General features: G+C 46.7%; 1 protein-coding gene across 1 annotated transcript in view; it reads right to left on the reverse strand.

Moving 5' to 3' along the window:
- HS2ST1 (heparan sulfate 2-O-sulfotransferase 1) overlaps positions 1 to 24,562 on the reverse strand; it is a 131,624-nt gene that overhangs the window by 6,778 nt on the left and 100,284 nt on the right. Inside the window, exons 3-5 of the mRNA XM_040407567.1 lie at positions 10,700 to 10,785; positions 10,113 to 10,251; positions 8,385 to 8,482 (exon numbers count right to left, since the gene is read on the reverse strand). Coding sequence (XP_040263501.1) covers positions 8,385 to 8,482; positions 10,113 to 10,251; positions 10,700 to 10,785 — 323 coding nt within the window. The remainder of the gene's footprint in view (positions 1 to 8,384; positions 8,483 to 10,112; positions 10,252 to 10,699; positions 10,786 to 24,562) is intronic.

Genomic DNA, 24,562 nt, shown 5'->3' on the forward strand with positions numbered 1-24,562 from the left:
GCGCTGTTATGGAGAGGGGGATCTGTGGGTGGCTCTGTTATGGAGAGGGGGATCTGTGTGTGGCGCTGTTATGGAGAGGGGGATCTGTGGGTGGCTCTGTTATGGAGAGGGGGATCTGTGTGTGGCGCTGTTATGGAGAGGGGGATCTGTGGGTGGCTCTGTTATGGAGAGGGGGATCTGTGGGTGGCGCTGTTATGGAGAGGGGGATCTGTGGGTGGCGCTGTTATGGAGAGGGGGATCTGTGGGTGGCGCTGTTATGGAGAGGGGGATCTGTGGGTGGCTCTGTTATGGAGAGGGGGATCTGTGGGTGGCGCTGTTATGGAGAGGGGGATCTGTGGGTGGCGCTGTTATGGAGAGGGGGATCTGTGGGTGGCGCTGGTATGGAGAGGGGGATCTGTGGGTGGCGCTGTTATGGAGAGGGGGATCTGTGGGTGGCGCTGTTATGCAGAGGGGGATCTGTGGGTGGCTCTGTTATGGAGAGGGGGATCTGTGGGTGGCGCTGTTATGGAGAGGGGGATCTGTGGGTGGCGCTGTTATGGAGAGGGGGATCTGTGGGTGGCGCTGTTATGGAGAGGGGGATCTGTGGGTGGCGCTGTTATGGAGAGGGGGATCTGTGGGTGGCGCTGTTATGGAGAGGGGGATCTGTGGGTGGCGCTGTTATGGAGAGGGGGATCTGTGGGTGGCGCTGTTATGGAGAGGGGGATCTGTGGGTGGCGCTGTTATGGAGAGGGGGATCTGTGGGTGGCGCTGTTATGGAGAGGGGGATCTGTGGGTGGCGCTGTTATGGAGAGGGGGATCTGTGGGTGGCGCTGTTATGGAGAGGGGGATCTGTGGGTGGCGCTGTTATGGAGAGGGGGATCTGTGGGTGGCGCTGTTATGGAGAGGGGGATCTGTGGGTGGCTCTGTTATGGAGAGGGGGATCTGTGGGTGGCGCTGTTATGGAGAGGGGGATCTGTGGGTGGCGCTGTTATGGAGAGGGGGATCTGTGGGTGGCGCTGTTATGGAGAGGGGGATCTGTGGGTGGCTCTGTTATGGAGAGGGGGATCTGTGGGTGGCGCTGTTATGGAGAGGGGGATCTGTGGGTGGCGCTGGTATGGAGAGGGGGATCTGTGTGTGGCGCTGTTATGGAGAGGGGGATCTGTGGGTGGCGCTGTTATGGAGAGGGGGATCTGTGGGTGGCGCTGTTATGCAGAGGGGGATCTGTGGGTGGCTCTGTTATGGAGAGGGGGATCTGTGGGTGGCGCTGTTATGGAGAGGGGGATCTGTGGGTGGCGCTGTTATGGAGAGGGGGATCTGTGGGTGGCGCTGTTATGGAGAGGGGGATCTGTGGGTGGCGCTGTTATGGAGAGGGGGATCTGTGGGTGGCGCTGTTATGGAGAGGGGGATCTGTGGGTGGCGCTGTTATGGAGAGGGGGATCTGTGGGTGGCGCTGTTATGGAGAGGGGGATCTGTGGGTGGCGCTGTTATGGAGAGGGGGATCTGTGGGTGGCGCTGTTATGGAGAGGGGGATCTGTGGGTGGCGCTGTTATGGAGAGGGGGATCTGTGGGTGGCGCTGTTATGGAGAGGGGGATCTGTGGGTGGCGCTGTTATGGAGAGGGGGATCTGTGGGTGGCTCTGTTATGGAGAGGGGGATCTGTGGGTGGCGCTGTTATGGAGAGGGGGATCTGTGGGTGGCGCTGGTATGGAGAGGGGGATCTGTGTGTGGCGCTGTTATGGAGAGGGGGATCTGTGGGTGGCGCTGTTATGCAGAGGGGGATCTGTGGGTGGCTCTGTTATGGAGAGGGGGATCTGTGGGTGGCGCTGTTATGGAGAGGGGGATCTGTGGGTGGTGCTGTTATGGAGAGGGGGATCTGTGGGTGGCGCTGTTATGGAGAGGGGGATCTGTGGGTGGCGCTGTTATGGAGAGGGGGATCTGTGGGTGGCGCTGTTATGGAGAGGGGGATCTGTGGGTGGCGCTGTTATGGAGAGGGGGATCTGTGGGTGGCGCTGTTATGGAGAGGGGGATCTGTGGGTGGCGCTGTTATGGAGAGGGGGATCTGTGGGTGGCGCTGTTATGGAGAGGGGGATCTGTGGGTGGCGCTGTTATGGAGAGGGGGATCTGTGGGTGGCGCTGTTATGGAGAGGGGGATCTGTGGGTGGCGCTGTTATGGAGAGGGGGATCTGTGGGTGGCGCTGTTATGGAGAGGGGGGATCTGTGGGTGGCGCTGTTATGGAGAGGGGGATCTGTGCACTGTTATGGAAAGGGGATATGTGCACTGTTATGGGCATAACAGTGCACAGATCCCTTTCCCCATAACAGTGCACAGATCCCTTTCCCAATAACAGTGCACAGATCCCCCCTCCCCATAGCAGTGCACAGATCCCCCCTCCCCATAGCAGTGCCATAGACCAATCCCCCTACCCATAACAGCCCCGGCCCTGCTGCTCACAGCATCACTCACTGCATCTTTATTTTACCTTACAATCGTGACGCTCCGGTAACAACTCTGCAGGCAGAGCGGAGGGCGGCGTAACGTCACTTACTCACGTGACGCACCTGCTCCGCCCACTTTATGAATGAAGGAGGCGGAGCAGGCGCGTCACGTGAGTAAGTGACGTTACGCCGGCCTCCGCTCTGCCTGCAGAGTTGTTAGTTACTGGAGCCTCACGATTGTAAGGTAAAATAAAGATGCAGTGACAAAGTAAACCGCCCGCCCGGCGCCCGCCCGCAGATGGTGGGTGACAAATCCCACACCCCATATTTTCGGCCGATATGTAACAATATCGGCCGAAGTGGATTAGGTGCATTTTCGGCCGATATTTTCGGCTGCCGAAATTTTGGTGCACCCCTAATATATGCACATATACACACATACAGTACAGACCAAAAGTTTGGACACACCTTCTCATTCAAAGAGTTTTCTTTATTTTCATGACTATGAAGGCATCAAAACTATGAATTAACACATGTGGAATTATATACATAACAAACAATTGTGAAACAACTGAAAATGTCATATTCTTCTTAAAAGTAGCCACCTTTTGCTTTGATTACTGCTTTGCACACTCTTGGCATTCTCTTGATGAGCTTCAAGAGGTAGTCCCCTGAAATGGTTTTTACTTCACAGGTGTGCCCTGTCAGGTTTAATAAGTGGGATTTCTTGCCTTATAAATGGGGTTGGGACCATCAGTTGCGTTGAGGAGAAGTCAGGTGGATACACAGCTGATAGTCCTACTGAATAGACTGTTAGAATTTGTATTATGGCAAGAAAAAAGCAGCTAAGTAAAGAAAAACAAGTGGCCATCATTACTTTAAGAAATGAAGGTCAGTCAGTCAGCCGGAAAATTGGGAACACTTTGAAAGTAAGGGCTATTTGACCATGAAGGAGAGTGATGGGGTGCTGCGCCAGATGACCTGGCCTCCACAGTCACCGGACCTGAACCCAATCGAGATGGTTTGGGGTGAGCTGGACCACAGAGTGAAGGCAAAAGGGCCGACAAGTGCTAAGCATCTCTGGGAACTCCTTCAAGACTGTTGAAAGACCATTTCAGGGGACTACCTCTTGAAGCTTATCAAGAGAATGCCAAGAGTGTGCAAAGCAGTAATCAAAGCAAAAGGTGGCTACTTTGAAGAACCTAGAATATGACATATTTTCAGTGGTTTCACACTTGTTTGTTATGTATATAATTCCACATGTGTTAATTCATAGTTTTGATGCCTTCATAGTCATGAAAATAAAGAAAACTCTTTGAATGAGAAGGTGTGTCCAAACTTTTGGTCTGTACTGTATATAATTTATATATATATATATAGCGCGTCGTTCCATGCGGAAGTAGTCTTCCTGTCTAATCTGACATGTCTGCTTTGGGCCTTGGATCCTTTATCACCAGTGTGAACATAGTCTAACCTTGTTACATTTATGGGGATATCAAATCAGAAAGTGTCTCTTAAAAAGGGTTTTTATATTAATAGACTATCTTTGGGATAGGTCATCAATATGAGATCGGCAGAGGTCTAACAGCACCCCCGCGGTGCTCAGCGAGTGCTTAGGTCTCTTATTAGCCCGCTCATCGGTCACATAACCTAGGAGCAGTTCAGTCCAATTCCAGTGACTGGCGCTAAACTGTGATACCAAGCACAGCCGCTATTAAATGGATGGGAGGAGCTCCGGTGAGCGTTGCGGCTTTCTCAAACAGCTGGTCAGTCAAACCTCTGCCGTTCTCATATTGATGACCTCTCCTCAGGATCGGCCATCAACATGAAAATTCTGGAGAACCTTTTCAATACGTTCGGTGCGCATCAGTCTGAAATTCTAATTTTAATAAAACTCCCTAAGGTTTTTGAAACTGAAACCAACACAGACTTATATATATATATATATATATATATATCTCCGAAAGAAAGCGAATCCTTTATGCTTTCAGAGCCGAAAAACGAAAATAAAATTCTGAAATATGTGAAAATTGGGCTTTTGGAGCAGGTACAGTAAGCCAATCTGAATTCACAGTGTGAACCCTCTATCCTTGGGCGAGAATATTCATTTCCTTTAGTTCAAACAACCCATTAAAGTAAACCAGCATATTGGAAATTGTGTCGGAAAAATCGTGCGCGCACAGCTGTGTGTAGTCTCCTCAGACAATGGAGCGCAAATTACCCTGATAATAGGGCTGGCTTATCTGCTTTCTAATTCATCACAACTGGTTCCCAGCATCCTGCCGCTGAGTATTGTAGCCATTTTAATTGAAACAATGTTTTAGTATTGCACTTGTCTCTTTATGGTTGCTTAGCGATACATAAACAGTATGCTAATCCGATACCAATCATCTTCCTACACAAGCCTAAGCGCGTGAGCGTACAAATAAACTGGATGTGTGAACACCGTATGCCATAAACTTCTAATTCTCCAATACTGGCATCTGTCAGCAGATCTGTACCTATGACACTGGATACCTGTTACATGTGTGATTGGCAGCTGAAGACATCTGTGTTGGTCCCATGTTCATATGTGCCCGCGTTGCTGAGAAAAAGGAGGTTGTAATATATGCAAATGACCCTCTAGGAGCAATGGGGGCGTTACCATTACTCCTAGAGGCTCTGCTCTCTCTGCAACTGACACACCCTCTGCAGTTGGACAGGGCCAGGCAGGCATGACGACATTTTCAATACCTGTCCCTATCAAAGTGCAGATGGCGCAGCAGTTGCAGAGAGAGCAGAGCCTTCAGGTATAACAGCAACGCCCCTCATTTGCATACATTAAAACATTTTTCTCAGCAATGCGGGCACATATGAACATGGGACCAACACAGAGGCCTTCAGCTGCCAAGCGCACATGTAACAGGTCAGCCGGTGTCATAGGTACAAATCTGCTGACAGATGCAGTTTAAAAAAGGTCACGATTTGAGGATATTCCATGGAGAGGGTGCCTGTGCCCCACCCTGAGGCGCTAACAATATCACAAGTGCATTACAGAAAACAGGAACTCTTGAGAGTATTTGATGATTGGAATAGGGAAATACCCTTGTACAATCAATCACACAGAAAATCAATATATACGGATGTCAATCACATTAAGGCTCCCGTGCTGATCGCAGCTTCTGTGATAGTACAATCCTCCTGACGTAAGTGGACATCATGAAGTCTTTAGGCACGGCAATTATTGACGTACAGTCACATTATGAAGCGCGCCAAGGGCTAAAAAATAAATTACAAGGAAACCTTTTTAAGGGGTTAAGGTACTTTCACACTTGCGTCAGAGGATTCCGGCAGGCAGTTCCGTCGCTGGAACTGCCTGCCGGATCCGCCAATCCGGACGCAAACGGATGGCATTTGTCAGACGGATCCAGATCTGTCTGACAAATGCGTTAAATTACCGGATCAGTCTCTCCGGTGTCACCCGGAAAAACGGATCCGGTATTTCTTCTTGATTTTGGTGAGATTTGCCATGGTTTTCATAGACTTAGTATAGGCGTTCAGAGATGGATTATTTTGCCTACACTCAGGACGCGCACCTCGTGGTTCACAAGGCTCCTCTGACCACCAGACTGTGCATCCCATCACTAGGCGCATGTGCAGATACAGAGTCAATAGCGTCGTTGGGTGAACGAAGGTTTCTGGGAATTTAATTAAGACGGGCTGTAAAAGAAGGGTGCCCCTGTTAATGGGAGCTGGAAATTACCGCCATCTGCTCTTATTGTACGGGCTTTGTTGGTGTGTAAATGACAAGAAAAATGAACATAAAAAAATATATAAAAAAAGACATGGACACAAAAATGCAGTGAAATATTCATTAATGTCCTAGACAGAAGTTCCTGCTGGAGAGTAATATGCAATAACTAGCGAGAGGCGTCCAAGTACTTCCATTTCAAAATGTCGGCAAATATTTAAAGGTAATCTGTGTGATGTCCGCATAGTTTGCAGCACCATTGAAGTAAATGGGTCCGCACCCGACCAGCAAAAGATGTGGAGCAAAAACATGGGCGCTCTGGAGATAGCCAAGTACAGCGCTCGGCTATTTCTGGAACTCCCATAGAAATGAATGGAGTGGCTGGGCACATGTCTGACTGGCTGCTCCATACATTTCTCCAAGGGGTACAGTGGGGGTCAGAGGTAGGAACCTCACTGATCTAAAGGCTCATGCACACGAACATATTATTGTTCTGTTTCCGTTCCGTTTTTTTTTTTTACAGGTCCGTATGCAGAACCATTCATTTCAATGGGGCTTGAAAAAAGCTGAAATTACTCCATGTGCAATCCGTGTCTGTATGTCTGCTCCGCAAAAAATTAAAAATGAAACAAAAAAAACATGTCCTATTCTTGTTCATTTTGCAGACAAGGACATGCATTGTTATAATGGATCCGGGAAAAAAAAACTAAAAATGGATTTTATCAGTTTTTTTGTGGATTTGTGTTTTGTGGACCGTAAAATACATATGAATGTGCATGAGCCCTAATAGTTATTCCCTATCCTGTGTATAGGGGATAGCTTTATATAAGGCATCAGTTCACACATCAGTTAGTGTCAGTAGTGCAGCCTAATCAGAGATCAGGCGCAATGATTTGATTAATGCCTATTCTGTGTTTTTGTCCCACACCTGGTTTTGGCTCACAATAACTGATTGAATGAACTGACCAAAAAACTGAAGTGTGAACTCCGCAATACACAGGTCCCGTTCCGTGGCCATTCCGCATCACGGATGCGGCCCCCTTCATTTCAATGGGTCCGCAAATCCGGAGATGCGGAACGGAACCACGGAACGGAACACTACGGAGTGCTTTCTGAGCTTCTGTTCCGTGCTTCCGCACCGCAAAAAGATAGGAGCTTGCTCTATCTTTTTGCGGAACGGAGGGATCGCGGACCCATTCAAGTGAATGGGGCCGAGATCCCTATGCGGCTGCCACACGGCAGGTGCCCGTGCTTAACACGGTCGCCGTGAATAAGCCCTAACCAGAATACCCCTTTAAGGCCACTTTCACACAGTCAGTGTTTGGTCAATGATTTCCATCAGTGATTGTAAGCCAAAACCAGCAGTGAAGCCTCCACAGAGAGAAGGTATAATGGAAAGACCTGCACCTGTTCTGTGTTTTGGACCAGCACCTGGTTTTGGCTCACAATCACAGATGGAAATCACTGAACGCTGACTGCTTAATGGTACAAAACAGGGCTGTGTGCTGGCAGCCATACACACTAGACTAGCCAGCGGCGATCTCTTCCGACTTCAATAAGGGCTCACGCACACGGCCGTAGCAGTTTTTGTGGTCTGCCAAACACGAATACCGGTCGTGTGCGTTCCGCATTTTATGGAACAGAACGTCGGCCCTCTATAGAACTGTCCTATTCTTTTCCGTAAAAAGGACAAAAATAGGGTATGTTCTATTTATTCGGCGGGGACGGACATACCAATGCAGACAGCACACGGGTGTGATGTCCGCATAGATTACAGCACCATTGACGTAAATGGGTCCGCACTCGACCAGCAAAAGATGTGGAGCAAAAACACATTTTTGTGCATGAGCCCTAAGAGGGGGAGATGAGCAGCTTTCAGACGCCTGGCAGAATAAAAGGCTGCACATGTGAATATACAGCACGGCTCATCTGGGCTGACCCCAGGCTGCTGGTCATTTCTGATGGAATCAGCAGGTTTTGCTGATGTTAATCTAATCTGAACAGCAGGATTTAACACTTTCAGACCTCGATAACCTACAGATTCCTCTACCATCATTTAAAAAGTCCCTAAAATGTCAATTAAAATAATTAAAAAAAAAGCTAAAAAGACAAGTAAGAATTGAACTGCACCCAGCTGCTTCTTCATCACGCGGCCCTGCAGTACCAATTCAGGTTGGTTAAGTACCGATTACAGCGTGAAGACTCTTCATTAAGAAGGTGAGACCGTTTTGTATCCTTACCAGCATTCAGAGCTGTGGCCGCAAAAGAACGGGATCTGGAGCCAAAGTTTCTCTGGAGCGCAGTCAGATCCTCCAGCTGCTACACATTCATCAAAGGTCTGAAGATAAAGATGTAATGGGAGATGTAAATCCAAGCCAAATGTATTACACACACACATTATCCAAAAATTGAGAGAAGTCTTCCAAGTGTACGGTATATCAATTATTTCTCTGGTGGGAAAAGGGTTACATGAGAATATCACAATGTTTTTCTAGGTTGCTGCTACATCATTTGACACATACATGCACACAAACACACTGAATGGCCCCTTTAGTAGAGACACCTATCCAGTAGTGTGTTGGACCTCTTCTGGCCTTCAGAACCACAACAATTCATGGTAGCAGAGATTCCACTAGGTGTTGAAATCGTTCTGCAGGAATACTGGCACCTGTGGTCAGGAAAGCTGCTAGTAGTTGCCACAAATTAGGTGGAGGTACTGACATGTTCTGAACAGCCCGTTCTACTTTGTCCAAGAGATGCTCTAGTCTAGAAGATTAAGATCTGGGAACTGTGAAGGCCAGAAGCCAGGAAAACATGCTGCCATGTTCTTGGAACCAATCCATGACTATGTATGGATGGATGGATGGTTGTGACCTGCTGAAAGTGTCCTACCATAGAGTAAACAGCTGCCACGAAGGGATGAACTTGGTCGGCCACAATGCTTTGGTAAGCTCTACTGTCCATACATCCATCCAAAGGTATCAGAGGACCCAGGGTGTGCAAAGAAAACATTCCCCACCCCATACCATCATAAATCAATATAATGCTGTGTGAGCCCGGCGGTGCTGGGAGGTCAGGACAGGATCTGTTGAATACTAATGCTGCGAGTCCTGAGTGTGACACTTGCTCGTCTGAAAGTGGCCTAAGGAAATCATGCTGCATGTGTGAGTGTGATTCCCCGGTATGTACACTGTCCGGTTGGCAGGAGCGCACGGTATTATACCGGTTTATAATGTAGTGTGTCTCATTTAAAGGGGTACTCCGGGAATGATTTTAAATGGCTGCAAGCAACCTGTCCTAGAATGTGAGTAGGACTGGTTGTCTCCACCTTGCAGAGCTATCTGGGGGTGAGAGGCCTCACTACACATTGCACTGCTCTACAATACATGGTAAGGATCCTGTCTGGGATATGCCATCATGGCTGAGCAGCCCGACAGGAACGCTCACCAATATGCAGTCTATGCAAGTTCCAGGGTGTAGCGAGACCCTAACCCTCACCCCCTAGGCGGCCCTGGAAGTGGAGGCAACCAGTCCTGCTCACATTCTAGGACAGGTGGTCATTTTAAAATTATGTCAAAAGAAAATGCATGGGGGACTTTACTACAATCGTTCATACCCCACACACTTTCCATCACGTTAGAAGCACACTTTCTGATTACACAGGGAGATGTGATGCCAACCAGCGACCAGATGCGATCAGCCGACACATGAGCATTTGCTTTATAGCCGATTGGTGGGAGTGTTTAGACATTCCTGTGTCCCTTTAGGCTACGTTCAGATCGCGTTTCTGATCTATGATTGCCATATTCGCCAGGAAAGCCCCCCCGACACATACGTCAAATGCTTCCATTGAACACCACTGACTTCATGCATGGTAAAAGGTTGTAATTCCCCAAACATAGTATCTGTATCAGCTATCCAGACGGCATGCAGTCAGTCAATATCTTATCCGCACGTCCGTCTTGTACCTTTTTATCTCCTTGCTTCCTCCGGCGCAGCCCTGGTCTATAGTCATCACCAAATCGAAGGAAGTAGTAGTAAGAAACAAGCCGCTCTATGGGATCCCTAATAACATTTATATAAATAGGCTTCTTCTTGACTCCGAATCTGTAATATTAAATATCAGTTTGAAAGGAAAAATTTGAAAATATACATGAACATTTAAAAAAACATTTTTGATTTAACGCCTGGGATGTTTTAATTAAAATAGCTGTAAAATAGTTTTAAAAAAAATTACATTGAATAAAAAAAAATATAAACTCAAGCCATATTGCAATGAAGATGTACATGTAAAAGCAAGGCAATATCTTGAATAATTTTATTAACCTCCCTTAACCCGAGTTCACACTAGAGGGCGCTGCTCTACAATGTCAATGCGTAGCCTTCCCGAATTATTCTGCAATGCGTTGCAGCCCCCATGAAGTAACAAAAGATTAGCTTACGACTGCACAATCGTAATTCTCCGATGTGGTAGAAATCTACCATGCTAGGATAAGGAGGGTGAAAAAAAAAAAAAAAAAGAGGAGGAATTGAAGGAAAATAATTGTAAACCTACTTCGCAAAGTCCAAATAGGAAATATGGCCGTGGTAGAAGCCGGGCTTCATTTCTCTCCATGAGCTTACATTCCTGACAAAGCGCACCTGGGAAAAGAAGAGAAGAAATAATATTAATAAATGTGCTAATAATCCTAATGGGTGTGCAGGATATAATTAGTGCCAATTAGCCTTTTATGTATGGACCCAATTATTTTTATACAAAAGTAAAGTTTTTAGCTACAGACATGGCTAATGACATACTAACTGTAATCGCACACAAAGAAAAAGCCAAAATGTGCGACAAGCCGCTCCTTGCACCCAGCGGGAGCCCAGGAAACGTGAAACATTAGCGCTCTGGTGAACAGCAGCTGAGAGCGGGGAGGTGGGCTGCGACCTGGGGACCTGGCTACAAGAGCGGTCCTACAAGTCGCCTCACATGGGGAAGCCACTTTCAGGAAATAAATCAAATCAAATTTATTTTGAAGAATCACTGACCATTGAAATTAAAAAAAGGAATTGACCGTATGGTCTCATGAACATCTGATCAGATATCTCAGCGTCGTCAATGGAGTGAGCAACCATTTTTATTTTTCTCAGTCTGTTTCACTGGATATAGAAATCCTGAGACGCTACAGAAAATGCCATCGGTGAGGGCCACTGACGTGGGGTCTCCACTGAATGCAGAACCAAAGGAGGTGCACCTCTCTGTAAAATGCCCCAAATCCTTAACCTTAGGTCTCACAACCGTATTCATCCATGTGCTATCCATATTGATTGTGGATGGCGCACTGACCCATTCATTTCTATGGGGCCCATGCATACATCAGTATTTTTACGGATCTGTGTGGCCAGTGATCCTGGCGACAGGTGTCCCCGAGTACACCATTTGGAGCGGTAGTACACATGCTGATTCACTTCTATGTGACTGACAGACAAAAGTTGAATTACCACCATGGGTGGTTTAGCGTTAGATATGGTCTGTTCCTCTCTAGTTGCTCATAGCTACCAATGGAGCTCTGAAAAATGAAACGTGGAATCGGATTGGTTGCTATGGGCAACTAAGTCACTTTTCCTTTACACCAGTTCTGATAAAGCTCCAGTGGCTGATTTTGGGTCCTGCGCTTGTCCACCACATAGGAGCACCAGAGATGTTCTCGTTCCGCTTACCTTCCCTCATCTTAGTCGTGGTCCTCTGTTAGCGGGGAAAGTGCGGTGCAGTATTACCTGGATAATAACTTATTACGGATTGGACTTTATAGATTTAAAGGGGTATTTATTTATTTTATGCACTTACATAGCGCTACTATATTCTGCAGCGCTTTACAGACATTAACATCCAACTGTCCCCAATGGGGCTCACAATTTAAGGTCCTTATCAATATGTCCTTGGAGTGTGGGAGGAAACCGGAGTACCCGGAGGAAACCCACTCAAACACGGGGAGAACATACAAACTCCATGCAGATGTTGTCCTTGGTCGGATTCGAACCTAGGACCCCAGCGCTGCTAGGCACCAATGCTAACCATTGAGCCACCGTGCTGCCCGTTTGTCTAACTTCTGCAAATGGCATTTATTATGTAGAAAAGGTTACTACAAGGCACTTCCTAATGTATTGTGATTGTCCATATTGTCTCCTTTGCTGGCTTGAATTGATTTTTCCATCACATTACATTATACGCTGCTCGTTTCCATGGTTTCGACCACCCGGTAATCCAGAAGCGGTGGTCGGGCTTGTACATTGTAGGAAAAAGCGTTGAACTATGGGCACTCCCACGATCCTGGCCACCAGAGAGGCAGGCGCTTTTCTTCCACTGCTGCTGAATTTCAGGGTGGTCATAATCCCTGGAAAGCCGCCGTGTATAATGAGGTGGAAATGCATGGATCCTGTTGATGGATCGTGAGGATAGGTCATCAATATAAAAATCGCTGCAAAACCCCTTTAACTTTATCTAAATGATAAATGCCATTTGCTGAAGTCACACAACCCCTTTAAGAGTAGTTTTGGTTATTTGGTTACAGTTGGTTGTATAGTTAACCCCTTAATAGAAGACTGCAGCCATTATTTTATCCACAATTTGAGTCTTGGGGTTTATTTTGTTAAATTTGAGACCATGCTGTCTACGGCAGCTGGGGACCAACATGCGCATCACTGGTCCATTCCAATAGATGATTTGAGGACACGTATTATTGGGATCGCTGAGGGTTACATATTCTGTAGAAGGGTGAGGAGCATCAGGTACCAATTACTGAAGGCATATGGGCACCTTAATCCCCCAACTGTTTTGCTGGAGTCCAGCTCGGACAGTGGGAAAAGTAGCTAACTGGAGAGCTGCTTTAGATGCTGCTATCTCCTGAATGGTAGCAGCTAGAAACATGCGCCGACAGCCCAGGCTTTCATACAAGACCAAAATGACAGCTAAAGTCCAAGCAACAGAAGAGAAATCACTTTTAGAAATCGAGTCAGGAATAATTTAGGGTAAAACCAGTTTTTACTTTCACTTTCAGCTGCAGTCACAGCATCCCGATTTCTATCAGCGATATCTTCCCATGTACTGGACATATTGCGGTCATTCTGGTATTGTCTGAAAGTCTGGACTGTCAGCTTTCAAACAAGAACAGTTCAGGAGATAGCAGCACTCCCCCTGCAGTTAACTACTTTCCCACTGCTGGAGCTGGACTGGGGCAAAACAGTTAGGGGGTTACACAGTATGCAATCTTCACACCGACCTGAAGCTACCAGCAGCTTCCATCTTGCCTAGTATGTCTGCATTGCATTTGGACAAAACTGCTCCACCCAGCTTTCCCCAAGTACAATTGTGCAGCTTCCATGTTACCTGGTATATACCCTGCATATTAATTCATGTATACTGTTTTCTGCAAGATTTATATAATTGTGCCCAGTCCTATAGATGTTCTCCCAGTTGATGTCATTTGTGTGACTGCTGTAAAGCTTGTGATCTGTAGGGATTTTATTACCCATCCAGATCCTTAAAAAGGGATTCTGTCATCAGATTTAACCTCTCTAACCTAAACATATGCTCATGTCCAGACTAATAAGAATCCTAAGCTGGCCTCATTAAACCTCACTGTGGCTCTATTTGCCCAAAAAATAGGTTTTTATAACCTGTCAATCACTTACTTAAGGTGCCCAAGGGGAGGTCCGTTAATACAGGGTGCCCGGCCGCACCCCTCGCGTCCGGTGCCCAGCGCCGCCTTCCCTGTCTTCAGCGCCGCCTTCCCTAGCTCAGCGTCGCCACCGCAATCCTCCCCGTCTCTCTGCCAGATCCTGCGCCTGCGCACTAGGCTCAGCCTGATGCGTCCGTGCGCAGCCTGATGCGCCAGGCAGCGGCTTCGTTAAGCGAAGTGCGCATGCGCCGGCCTGATTCGCACTTCGCTCAACTAAGCCGCTGCCAGGAGTCCGCACGGGCGCATCAGGCTGAGCCTAGTGCGCAGGCGCGGGATCTGGCAGAGAGACTGGGAGGATTGCGGAGGCGGCGCTGAGCTGTAAAAGGCGGTGCTGAAGACAGGGAAGGCGGCGCTGGGCACCGGATGGCGAGGGGTGCGCCTGGGCACCCTGTATTAACGGACCTCCCCTTGGGCACCTTAAGTGAGTGATTGACAGGATACAGCTTAGGATTCTTCTCATTAGTCTGGACATGAGCATATGTTAGAGGGGTTGAATCTGATGACAGAATCCCTTTAGGGCTGTATTACACTGGCTGATAATCGCTACATGAACAAAGCTAAAGCCTGTATTAGACCGGCAGATCAGCAAGCAATTGTCGTCAGGTAAGCATTCCCTCTCGAATCGCTAACTAGCTAGCGGAGGAGACAGCTGCTGTTACATGCAGCGATTTCCTCCACAGCATGGGGAAGAGCCATCGCTAATCCCCATACAGTCTAGTGGTTTGTCAGCGGCAGATCGCTATTAGACAGCAAGATCTGCCGTCGGCGATTGCTGATTTTTCTGAATTGCCCAATGAATGAGCGTTTCATCGGGCAATCAGCAGCAGTATTACACTGCAAGATGATCGCTGATTGCTGTTGTCTATTGTCCCCCACCCCCAGGGTCCCCCCACCAATTCCTGGATTATTTTGCTGCCCGTCTTCTTCACTTCCTATATTCTACATCACAAACTCTTATTATGGTTGATTTTAACCACTTCACATCTGGGCCATTTGCCCCCTTTCTGTCCAGGCCTAATTTAGCAAATCTGACATCTCACTTTATGTGGTAATAACTTTGAAAAACTTTTACTTATCCAAGTCATTCAGAGATTGTACATCATGCTAGTCATAAATTTGAGTCAATATATTTCACCTTTATTTATGAAAAAATCTCAAATTTACCAAAAATTCTGAAAAATTTGCAATTTTCTAAAATTTCAATTTCTCTGCTTTTAAAACAGAAAGTGATACATCATAAAATATTTATTACATAACATTCCCCATATGTCTACTTTATGTTGGCATCATTTTGGAAATGTCATTTTATTTTTTTGGGATGTTAGAAGGCTTAGAAGTTTAGAAGCAATTCTTAAATTTTTTAATAAAATTGCCAAAATCCACTTTTAAAAGGACCAGTTTCAGGTCTGAAGTCACTTTGTGGGGCCTACATAGTGGATACCCCCATAAATGACTCCACTGTGGAAACTACACCCCTTAAGTTACCTAAAACTAGCACTTTCTGCTCTGTATGCACAGCGCTCGGTGAGCGCTGTGTATACAGTGATCTAGAAGGCAGGGACACCTGGGCACTGTCCCTGCCTTCTCTAAGGGTTGCCCTGCTGTCACTGACAGCGGGCAACCCGATCAGCAGCTGCACGATTAGCGTGCAGCTGCGATCTCCGAAAGGACTTTTTAAAACGTCCATTAGGAGATGGACAACTACCTCCCGGACGTTTATATTCAATGGGCGGACGGGAGGTGGTTAATATGCCCATTGATGATCCTATCTCCCCATCAGCCTCTCACTTTCTTTCTATAACCTCCTCTCTTGGCCATGCTTGAAAAGGGCAATACACTTGATCTAGTCTTCTTCCGTCACTGCTCAGTCTTAAGCTTTATTAACTCATCATTCCCACTTTCTGACCATAATCTTCTTTCCTTTACTATTAAGACCTCTCACTCTTCTCACACTTATAGAAACCTACATACCATTAACTACCAGTAACTCATTGACTCCCTACAGTTAGCACTTACTCTAAACTCTTCCCTCTCTTGTTCAGACCTGGCTACCAATCTCTACAACCATACTCTCAAAACTACCCCTGATGAAGACTCTCTAATATCAATCCGACCCTCCCGTCACAGAACACGGCAAACCCTGGCACACACCTGTAACACGTTTTCTCCAGCAGTGCTCCAGATGTGCAAAACGCTTATGGAGAAAATCACGATCAGCAGACTTCCTACATTATAAATTTATGCTTAAAACCTACAATTCAGCCCTTTGCCAAAGAGAAGTACTTCCCTCTCATCTCCTCACTCTCAAATAATCCAAAACGACTGACACTGTTCATTCCCTTTTAAGCACTAAAGTTCATGTACCTATCACTGTCCTCTGCGCAGCCATTTACTTCAGACACAAAATAGTTAACATCCAGCATAAAATAATCCCATTTCCCAACCGATTTTAATCCTCCTCCCTCCCACACGTCAACATGTTCTCTCTCATCTCTTGACCCGACCTGTGCTGCTAACTACCGACCTGTTTCTTACCTTCCCTTCTTTAAACTCCTGGAACGGAGAGATGGTAGACCACAAACGCCTTCTCACCATGCTCCACTCAATTGTCCTTAAAGACACTGCTCTCTCCTGGTTCTCTTCCCATCAGCTGCTTTAGTGTATCATATTCTTCTCCTCTTCCTCTTGATGAAGGGGTTCCTCAGGGTTCAGTCCTAGGTCCTCTACTCTTCTCTCTCTACACAGCCCCCAACGGACAGACTACAGTGCCTTGCAAAAGTATTCACCCACCTTGACGTATTTTGGTGCCTCACAACCTGCCCACAACTTTGAAGAGGTTTTTATTTATTTTTTTATTGTGAAGCAAACAACAAATAGGACAAAATAACAGAAAAAGTCAATGTGCATAACTATTCCCCCCCCTAAAGTCAATACTTTGTAGAGCCACCTTTTGCGGCAATCACAGCTCCAAGTCGCTTTGGATAAGTCTCTATGAGCTCGCCACATCTTACCACTGGGATCTTTGGCTGTTCCTCCTTGCAAAACTGCTCCAGCTCCTTCAAGTTGGATGGTTTGCGCTTGTGAACAGCAATCTTTAAGTCTGACCACATATTTTCTATTGGATTGAGATCTGGGCTGTGACGAGGCCATTCCAACACATTTACATGTTTCCCCTTAAACCACTCAAGTGTAGCTTTAGCCGTGTGTTTGGGGTCATTGTCCTGCTGGAAGGTGAACGTCCGTCCTAGCCTCAAATCACGCACAGGGTGGTACAGGTTTTTCTCAAGAATATCCCTGTATTTAGCCCCATCCATCTTTCCCTCAACTCTGACCAGTTTCCCAGTCCCATCCCCACAGCATGATGCTGCCACCACTATGTCTCACTGTGGGGATGGTGTTCTTTGGGTGAGTTTGTGCCAGATATAGCGTTTTCTTTGATGGCCGAAAAGTAAAATTTTAGTCTCATCAGACCAGGGCACCTTCCTCCATACATTTTGGGAGTCTCCCACATGCCTTTTCGCAAACTCACAACGTGCCTTTTTGTTTTTAGCTGAAAGTAATGGCTTTCTTCTGGCTACTCTGCCATAAAGTCCAACTCTATGGAGCGTACGGCTTATTGTCGTCCTATGTACAGATACTCCAGTCTCCTCCAGGGTTGCCTTAAGGTCTCTGTGCTGCCTCTCTGATTAATGCCTTCCTTGCCCGGTCCGTGAGTTTTGGTGGGCTGCCGTCTCTTGGCAGGTTTGCTGTTGTGCCATGTTCTTTCCATTTGGTTACGAAAGATTTGATGGTGCTCCTGTGGATCATCAAAAATTTGGATATTTTTTATAACCTAGCCCTGACTTGTACTTCTCAACAACATTGTCCCTTACTTGTTTGGAGAGTTCCTTGGTCTTCATGGCAGTGTTTGGTTAGTGATGCCTCTTGCTTAGGTGTTGCAGCCTCTGGGGCCTTTCAGAAAAGGTGTGTGTATGTAATGACAGATCATGTGACACTTACATTGCACATAGGTAGACGTCATTTCACTATTTTTGTGACTTCTGAAGGTAATTGGTTGCACCAGAGCTTTTTATGGTCCTCCTAACAAAGGGGGTGAATACATAAGCACATGCCAATTTTCTGTTTTCTATTTCTAAACCATAGTTTTATTTATATATTTTTCTCATTTCCCTTCACCAACTTAGACTATTGTCTTGTGATCCATCACATAAAATTCAGATTAACAAAACATTGAAATTAAGGCTGTAATGTAACAAAACCCGAAAAAAGTCAAGGGGGGGGGGGGGGGGGGGGGGGATACTTTTGCAAGGCACTGTATCAGTAGATTTGGCTTTTAGTACCCTCTCTATTCTGACTACACTAAGTAGCTGCCTCTCTGTATCTAAAACGGAACCTCTCAAAACGGAGCTTCTTGTCTTTCCATCTACTAACCCACCTAAACTTGATATTTCAATGTCAGTCTGCGGCACCATCATAACTCCTGGACATCACGCCTGCTGTATTGGGGTCATGTTTGGCTCTGATATTTCCTTTGTTACTCATATCCATTCACTTGCACAATCCAATCTCTTGTCGTCGGAAGGTATCTGTATTTTGCACCTGAGATCTGAACACTGTCATGTTCATGAGGCTTAAGATGCTGCAATGCCTAATAAGAAATTGATTCTATTTAAATCAATGACGATTAGACACATCAGAAGATGCTTTGGAGGTAGATTAGTGGTCTGCACTGGTTACAGTCAACATATAACAGCATACAAAAATCAACCATGACACCAGAAGGAAACCCATTTGTTCTATGCATCTAGATCTTACCAACATGGCCACACTGGAGAAATGGGGAATATGTTCCCATAAAGAGCGGTTTTTAGCTATAAACAAATCCATCATCTATTTGCACTTGTACATACATTGCTTTTTATCTCGCAGAAGTGTCCGTTTATGTACAGTACAGACCAAAAGTTTGGACACACCTTCTCATTCAAAGAGTTTTCTTTATTTTCATGACTATGAAGGCATCAAAACTATGAATTAACACATGTGGAATTATATACATAACAAACAAGTGTGAAACAACTGAAAATATGTCATATTCTAGGTTCTTCAAAGTAGCCACCTTTTGCTTTGATTACTGCTTTGCACACTCTAGGCATTCTCTTGATGAGCTTCAAGAGGTAGTCCCCTGAAATGGTCTTCCAACAGTCTTGAAGGAGTTCCCAGAGATGCTTAGCACTTGTTGGCCCTTTTGCCTTCACTCTGAGGTCCAGCTCACCCCAAACCATCTCCATTGGTTCAGGTCCGGTGACTGTGGAGGCCAGGTCATCTGACGCAGCACCCCATCACTCTCCTTCATGGTCAAATAGCCCTTACTTTCAAAGTTTTCCCAATTTTTCGGCTGACTGACTGACCTTCATTTCTTAAAGTAATGATGGCCACTCGTTTTTCTTTACTTAGCTGCTTTTTTCTTGCCATAATACAAATTCTAACAGTCTATTCAGTAGGACTATCAGATGTGTATCCACCTGACTTCTCCTCAACGCAACCGGTCCCAACTAGGGGTGGGCGATATGGCCTAAAATTTATATTGTGATATAATTTTAAAGCATGTGCGATGTGCGATATATATTGCGATATATTGTTTTCTATATTGGGGGGGGGGGGGGGTGTTTCAACTTTTTTTTTTTTTTAACTTTTTATTTAATAACTATTAGCCTCCTTAAGGGCTAGAACCCTTGTCATATTCACCCTAATAGAGCTCTGGCAGCCAGCCTCTCATGTGCCCCCCAGCCTCTGATCTGCTCCCCCCCAGCCTCTGATCTGCCCCCCCCCCCCCCCTCAGCCTCTGATCTGCCCCCCCCCCCTCAGCCTCTGATCTGCCCCCCCCCCCCCTCAGCCTCTGATCTGCCCCCCCCCCCCCTCAGCCTCTGATCTGCCCCCCCACCCCTCAGCCTCTGATCTGCCCCCCCCCCCTCAGCCTCTGATCTGCCCCCCCCCCTCAGCCTCTGATCTGCCCCCCCCCTCAGCCTCTGATCTGCCCCCCCCCTATGGTAACTCAAACCCCCCCCCTCCCTCCACAGTATTAATCATTGGTGGCAGTGGCCACAGGGTCCCCCGTTCCCCCATCATTGGTGGCAGTGGGCAGAAGTCCTGGCTGCGATGGTATGTTAGTGAGCAGCATTATACTCACGGGCCGCCGGTCGCTCCTTCTTCTCATAGGTCTGTGCGGCGCATTGCTAATGCTATAAGCATTAGCAATGAGCCGCACAGACAGAAGAAGGAGCGACCGGCGGGGGGACGGACCCTGTGGGGTATGGCCGGCAGATTCATTGGTGGCGCAGTGGCCACAGTCGCTCCCCTCCTCCTTCTACTCTGTCCTCATTTGTGTTCAGCGGCAGCCGCGCACAGTGGGGAGGGAGGGACTCCCTCCTTTCCCAGTCTCCACTGTGCCGGCCGGCTCAGGAGAAAATGGTGCGCGCAGAGAGCGATATAGGCGAAAATCCATGTCGTGGCCCAAATTTATATCGCATATCGCCTATACCGCCCACCCCTAGTCCCAACCCCATTTATAAGGCAAGAAATACCACTTATTAAACCTGACAGGGCACACCTGTGAAGTGAAAACCATTTCAGGGGACTACCTCTTGAAGCTCATCAAGAGAATGCCAAGAGTGTGCAAAGCAGTAATCAAAGCAAAAGGTGGCTACTTTGAAGAACCTAGAATATGACATATTTTCAGTTGTTTCACACTTGTTTGTTATGTATATAATTCCACGTGTTAATTCATAGTTTTGATGCCTTCAGTGTGAATCTACAATTTTCATAGTCATGAAAATAAAGAAAACTCTTTGAATGAGAAGGTGTGTCCAAACTTTTGGTCTGTACTGTATATTGTAATTAGGAAGCGCTCTGATGTCCCCACGATACAGATAATGTCACTTCCTTTGGATAGCTTGATTTCTGTTTGATAAGAGTTAACAGCAATATATTCTAGATATACTCTACAAAACTAGAAACGCTCAAAGCCCAATTATAGTTCCTGAAAATCGCAGAAGTATAGGGGGATATTTATCAAAACTGGTGGAAAGAAAAAGTAGAGCCATTGTCCACAGCAACCAAATAGAGAAGGGTAGAAGTGAATGTGAAATAAGTCAGGGTACAGTCGCACATGGAGGGGAAGCGTATGGCAGGCCAAAATGGGCACAAATGATATAATTACATGGGGCTGCGCTTCCACAGTAACGCCAAGTCGCCGAAAGGCCATGTGTTCGCTGCCAGCTGTGACGTGGTGCATAACAGCAGTAAAACTGTGCAAAAAAATGGGTGACACATTTTTGCTGCTGTAGGGTAATTGCTGGGGGCCCGTACTGCACCATTACCACCGTCACTACCAAGGGGAGCTGTATTATGACCACTGGATGAGAGGGGGAGATGGGTAAAATGTCAAGTGATGTGTAAGCCAGGCTAGGTTGCCAAACAGAATTTTTCTTTTTTCTGGACAACTTATCCCAAAAGACAACCAACTTTTTTTTTTTTTACAAACCAATAGGAAAACCATAATGAATGATGACGATTATAAGTATGACATGACTATAGTTCAATGTACTGAAACTCATCATAACCAGCATTTAAAAGGGCAGATTTGTACCTATGACACCGGCTGACCTGTTACATGTGCGCTTGGCAGCTGAAGGCCTCTGTGTTGGTCCCATGTTCATATGTGCCCGCATTGCTGAGAAAAATGATGTTTTAATATATGCAAATCAGCCTGTAGGAGCAACGGGGGCGTTACCGTTACACCTAGAGGCTCTGCTCTCTCGGCAACTGCCAATGCTTCTCCACTTTGACAGGGCCAGGCAGGCATGATGACATTTACACTGCAATCAAAGTGCAGAGGACACGGCAGTTGCAGAGAGAGCAGAGCCTTTAGGTTTAACGGTAATGCCCCCGTTGCTCTTAGAGACTCATTATATATATTTAAACATCATTTATTTTTCGCAGCAGTGCAGGCACATATGAACATGGGACCAACACAGATGCCTTCAGCTGCCAAACGCACATGTAACAGGTCAGCCAGTGTCATGGATTGCGACGGAACTGCCTGATGGAATCCTCTGCCGCAAGTGTGAAAGTTCCCTTAGTGATCGCTCCTCCCCATACTGTAGAGATCGCTTGCTCCACTGACGAGCAAGGGATTGTCAGGAAGGAACGCTTCCCTCCTGACAACTGTCTACTCCATTGGGTCACAAAAAGGGGCCTTTAGGCCACAACCATTTGCGGTATGCCGCAACCCCCCCCCCCCCCCCTCCTCATTTCCATGCTAGGAGTAGGTAACGCACAAGAGTCAGGGCTGGCGCCAGCACCCTGCATACCCGGGCATGTGCCAGGGCTCACTGCTCCTGGGGATGCCCACTGCACAGTGTGTGCCAAGAGGGGAGGGCTGGGGCCCCGGCACTCCCCTTCCCGATCCCTGAGGAGTAGACACACGTTCTCCAGGATGCAGGGACGTCACCGTTCAAAGGGAGCGTGTTTGATAGTAGAAGGGGTGGGTGGGGGCTGTGTTGAATATTTGCATAGAGGTATAGTTATGCTATGCTGTGCTCTGGAGCTATAAGAGCAGCAGGTAGGTGCTGGATCCCACCAGACACACTGCATGGAGCCTGATCCCCCCTTCTGGACTGTGACCCTGAGGACCCCTCTGCTGGCCAGTGCATGGTCTATATCACTTCCAGATCTAGAGATTTCAGGTTGCAATTAAGTTGATAGCGAGATGAGCTGCGGCTTCTCTGCACTTCAGCAATGATAGATATGTGAGGGGGATATTATACTGTGTAAGGGGGCCACTGGGGGTAATTATACTGTGTGAGGGCGCTTAACACAGTATAATGACCCCCAGTGTCCCCCTATACAGTTTAATGAACCCCAGTGCTTCCCTTTCAGTATAGTGATCCCAATGGCCCTGCATACAGTATAATGACCCCCAGAGCTCCCCATACAGTAAAATGACCCCCAGTGCCCCCCATTCAATATAATGACCCCAGTAGCACCCCGTACAGTATAATGACCCCCTTACAGACTATATTAACCCCTAGTGCCCACTATTCTGTATAATTACCCCCAGTGACCCCCATACAGTATATTGTCCCCCTGTGCCCCCTCCATACAGTATAATGACCCCCTCACAGACTATAATGACCCCCAGTGCCCACTATTCTGTATAATTAACCCCAGTGACCCCCATACAGTATATTGTCCCCCAATGCCCCCTCCATACAGTATAATGACCCCCTCACAGACTATAATGGCCCCAGTGCCCACTATTCTGTATAATTACCCCCAGTGACCCCCATACAGTATATTGTTTCCCAGTGCCCCCTCCATACAGTATAATGACCCCCTCACAGACTATAATGACCCCCAGTGCCCACTATTCTGTATAATTACCCCTAGTGACCCCCATACAGTATATTGTCCCCCAGTGCCCCCTCCATACAGTATAATGACCCCCTCACAGACTATAATGACCCCCAGTGCCCACTATTCTGTATAATTACCCCTAGTGACCCCCATACAGTATATTGTCCCCCAGTGCCCCCTCCATACAGTATAATGACCCCCTCACAGACTATAATGACCCCCAGTGCCCACTATTCTGTATAATTACCCCTAGTGACCCCCATACAGTATATTGTCCCCCAGTGCCCCTCCATACAGTATAATGACCCCCTCACAGACTATAATGACCCCAGTGCCCACTATTCTGTATAATTACCCCCAGTGACCCCCATACAGTATATTGTCCCCCAGTTCCCCCTCCATACAGTATGACCCCCCACTGCAGTTTCATTGCTGAGTAATTTGTGCAAAATACCACAAGCGGGGCCCACAGCGTCTATCGCTCACATGAACCTGGAGCCGGCCCTGACAAGCGTATAAACTAAAACAATTAATAGAAATAACTGTTAAATACTTTCAGAAAAATGGAGGTGCCTGCATGTGAAGTGTTAACAAACCTTTTTACTTTTATTAGTAAACTCATTTTCAGAATTCTCCACATTTTACTGCAATTTCCTACTTTTTATAGAGGGTGTTAATGAGATTAACATGAAAGGATGACAGACATATCTTCAAGAAGCCTCAGAAGTGTCTTCTTTTGCTGTAAGGCCTCTTCAAACGTGTTGTTTTCAGTGTCTTTTAAATTGCACATAAAAGCAGTTACATAAACGTATGCCGCCTCAAAGGGGTGTCTGCATATGAGGTATTTGTGGCATAACTAAAATCTCCAGGATATGCCATAAATGTCGGACAGGTGAGACCATCACCCTTTAGTAGACCTCACCACTTTCTCCTTCAAAATCTATGCGAGTTACAGATAAAGCAAAGCAAGCATTGCTCGTTTCTTTATGCAACTGGCTATAGGGTGGGGTACTCGAGGCGAGAGCCACTGCTACCTGCCCTTTATAGCTTATCTTGTGATTGCTATAAATTAAAAAATGGGAATACCCTTTTAATCCTTGCCCCGCATTTATTTCAGTCTTTACTGTAGTTTTTTATTTCTTTTTTATTAGCATGCCAATTATCATTTTTAGTGGCTCTTTAGGTCAGTCTAAAGCTGAATGCTTGGGCCGACTGAGCGGCCGAATGTCGGGAAGGAAGCGTTCTTTCCCGACAGTTGGCTGCTCGTTCAGTGAGGGCGACCA

This window comes from Bufo bufo, chromosome 9 (genome assembly GCF_905171765.1).
Source record: "Bufo bufo chromosome 9, aBufBuf1.1, whole genome shotgun sequence".
Classification (NCBI taxonomy): Eukaryota; Metazoa; Chordata; class Amphibia; order Anura; family Bufonidae; genus Bufo; species Bufo bufo.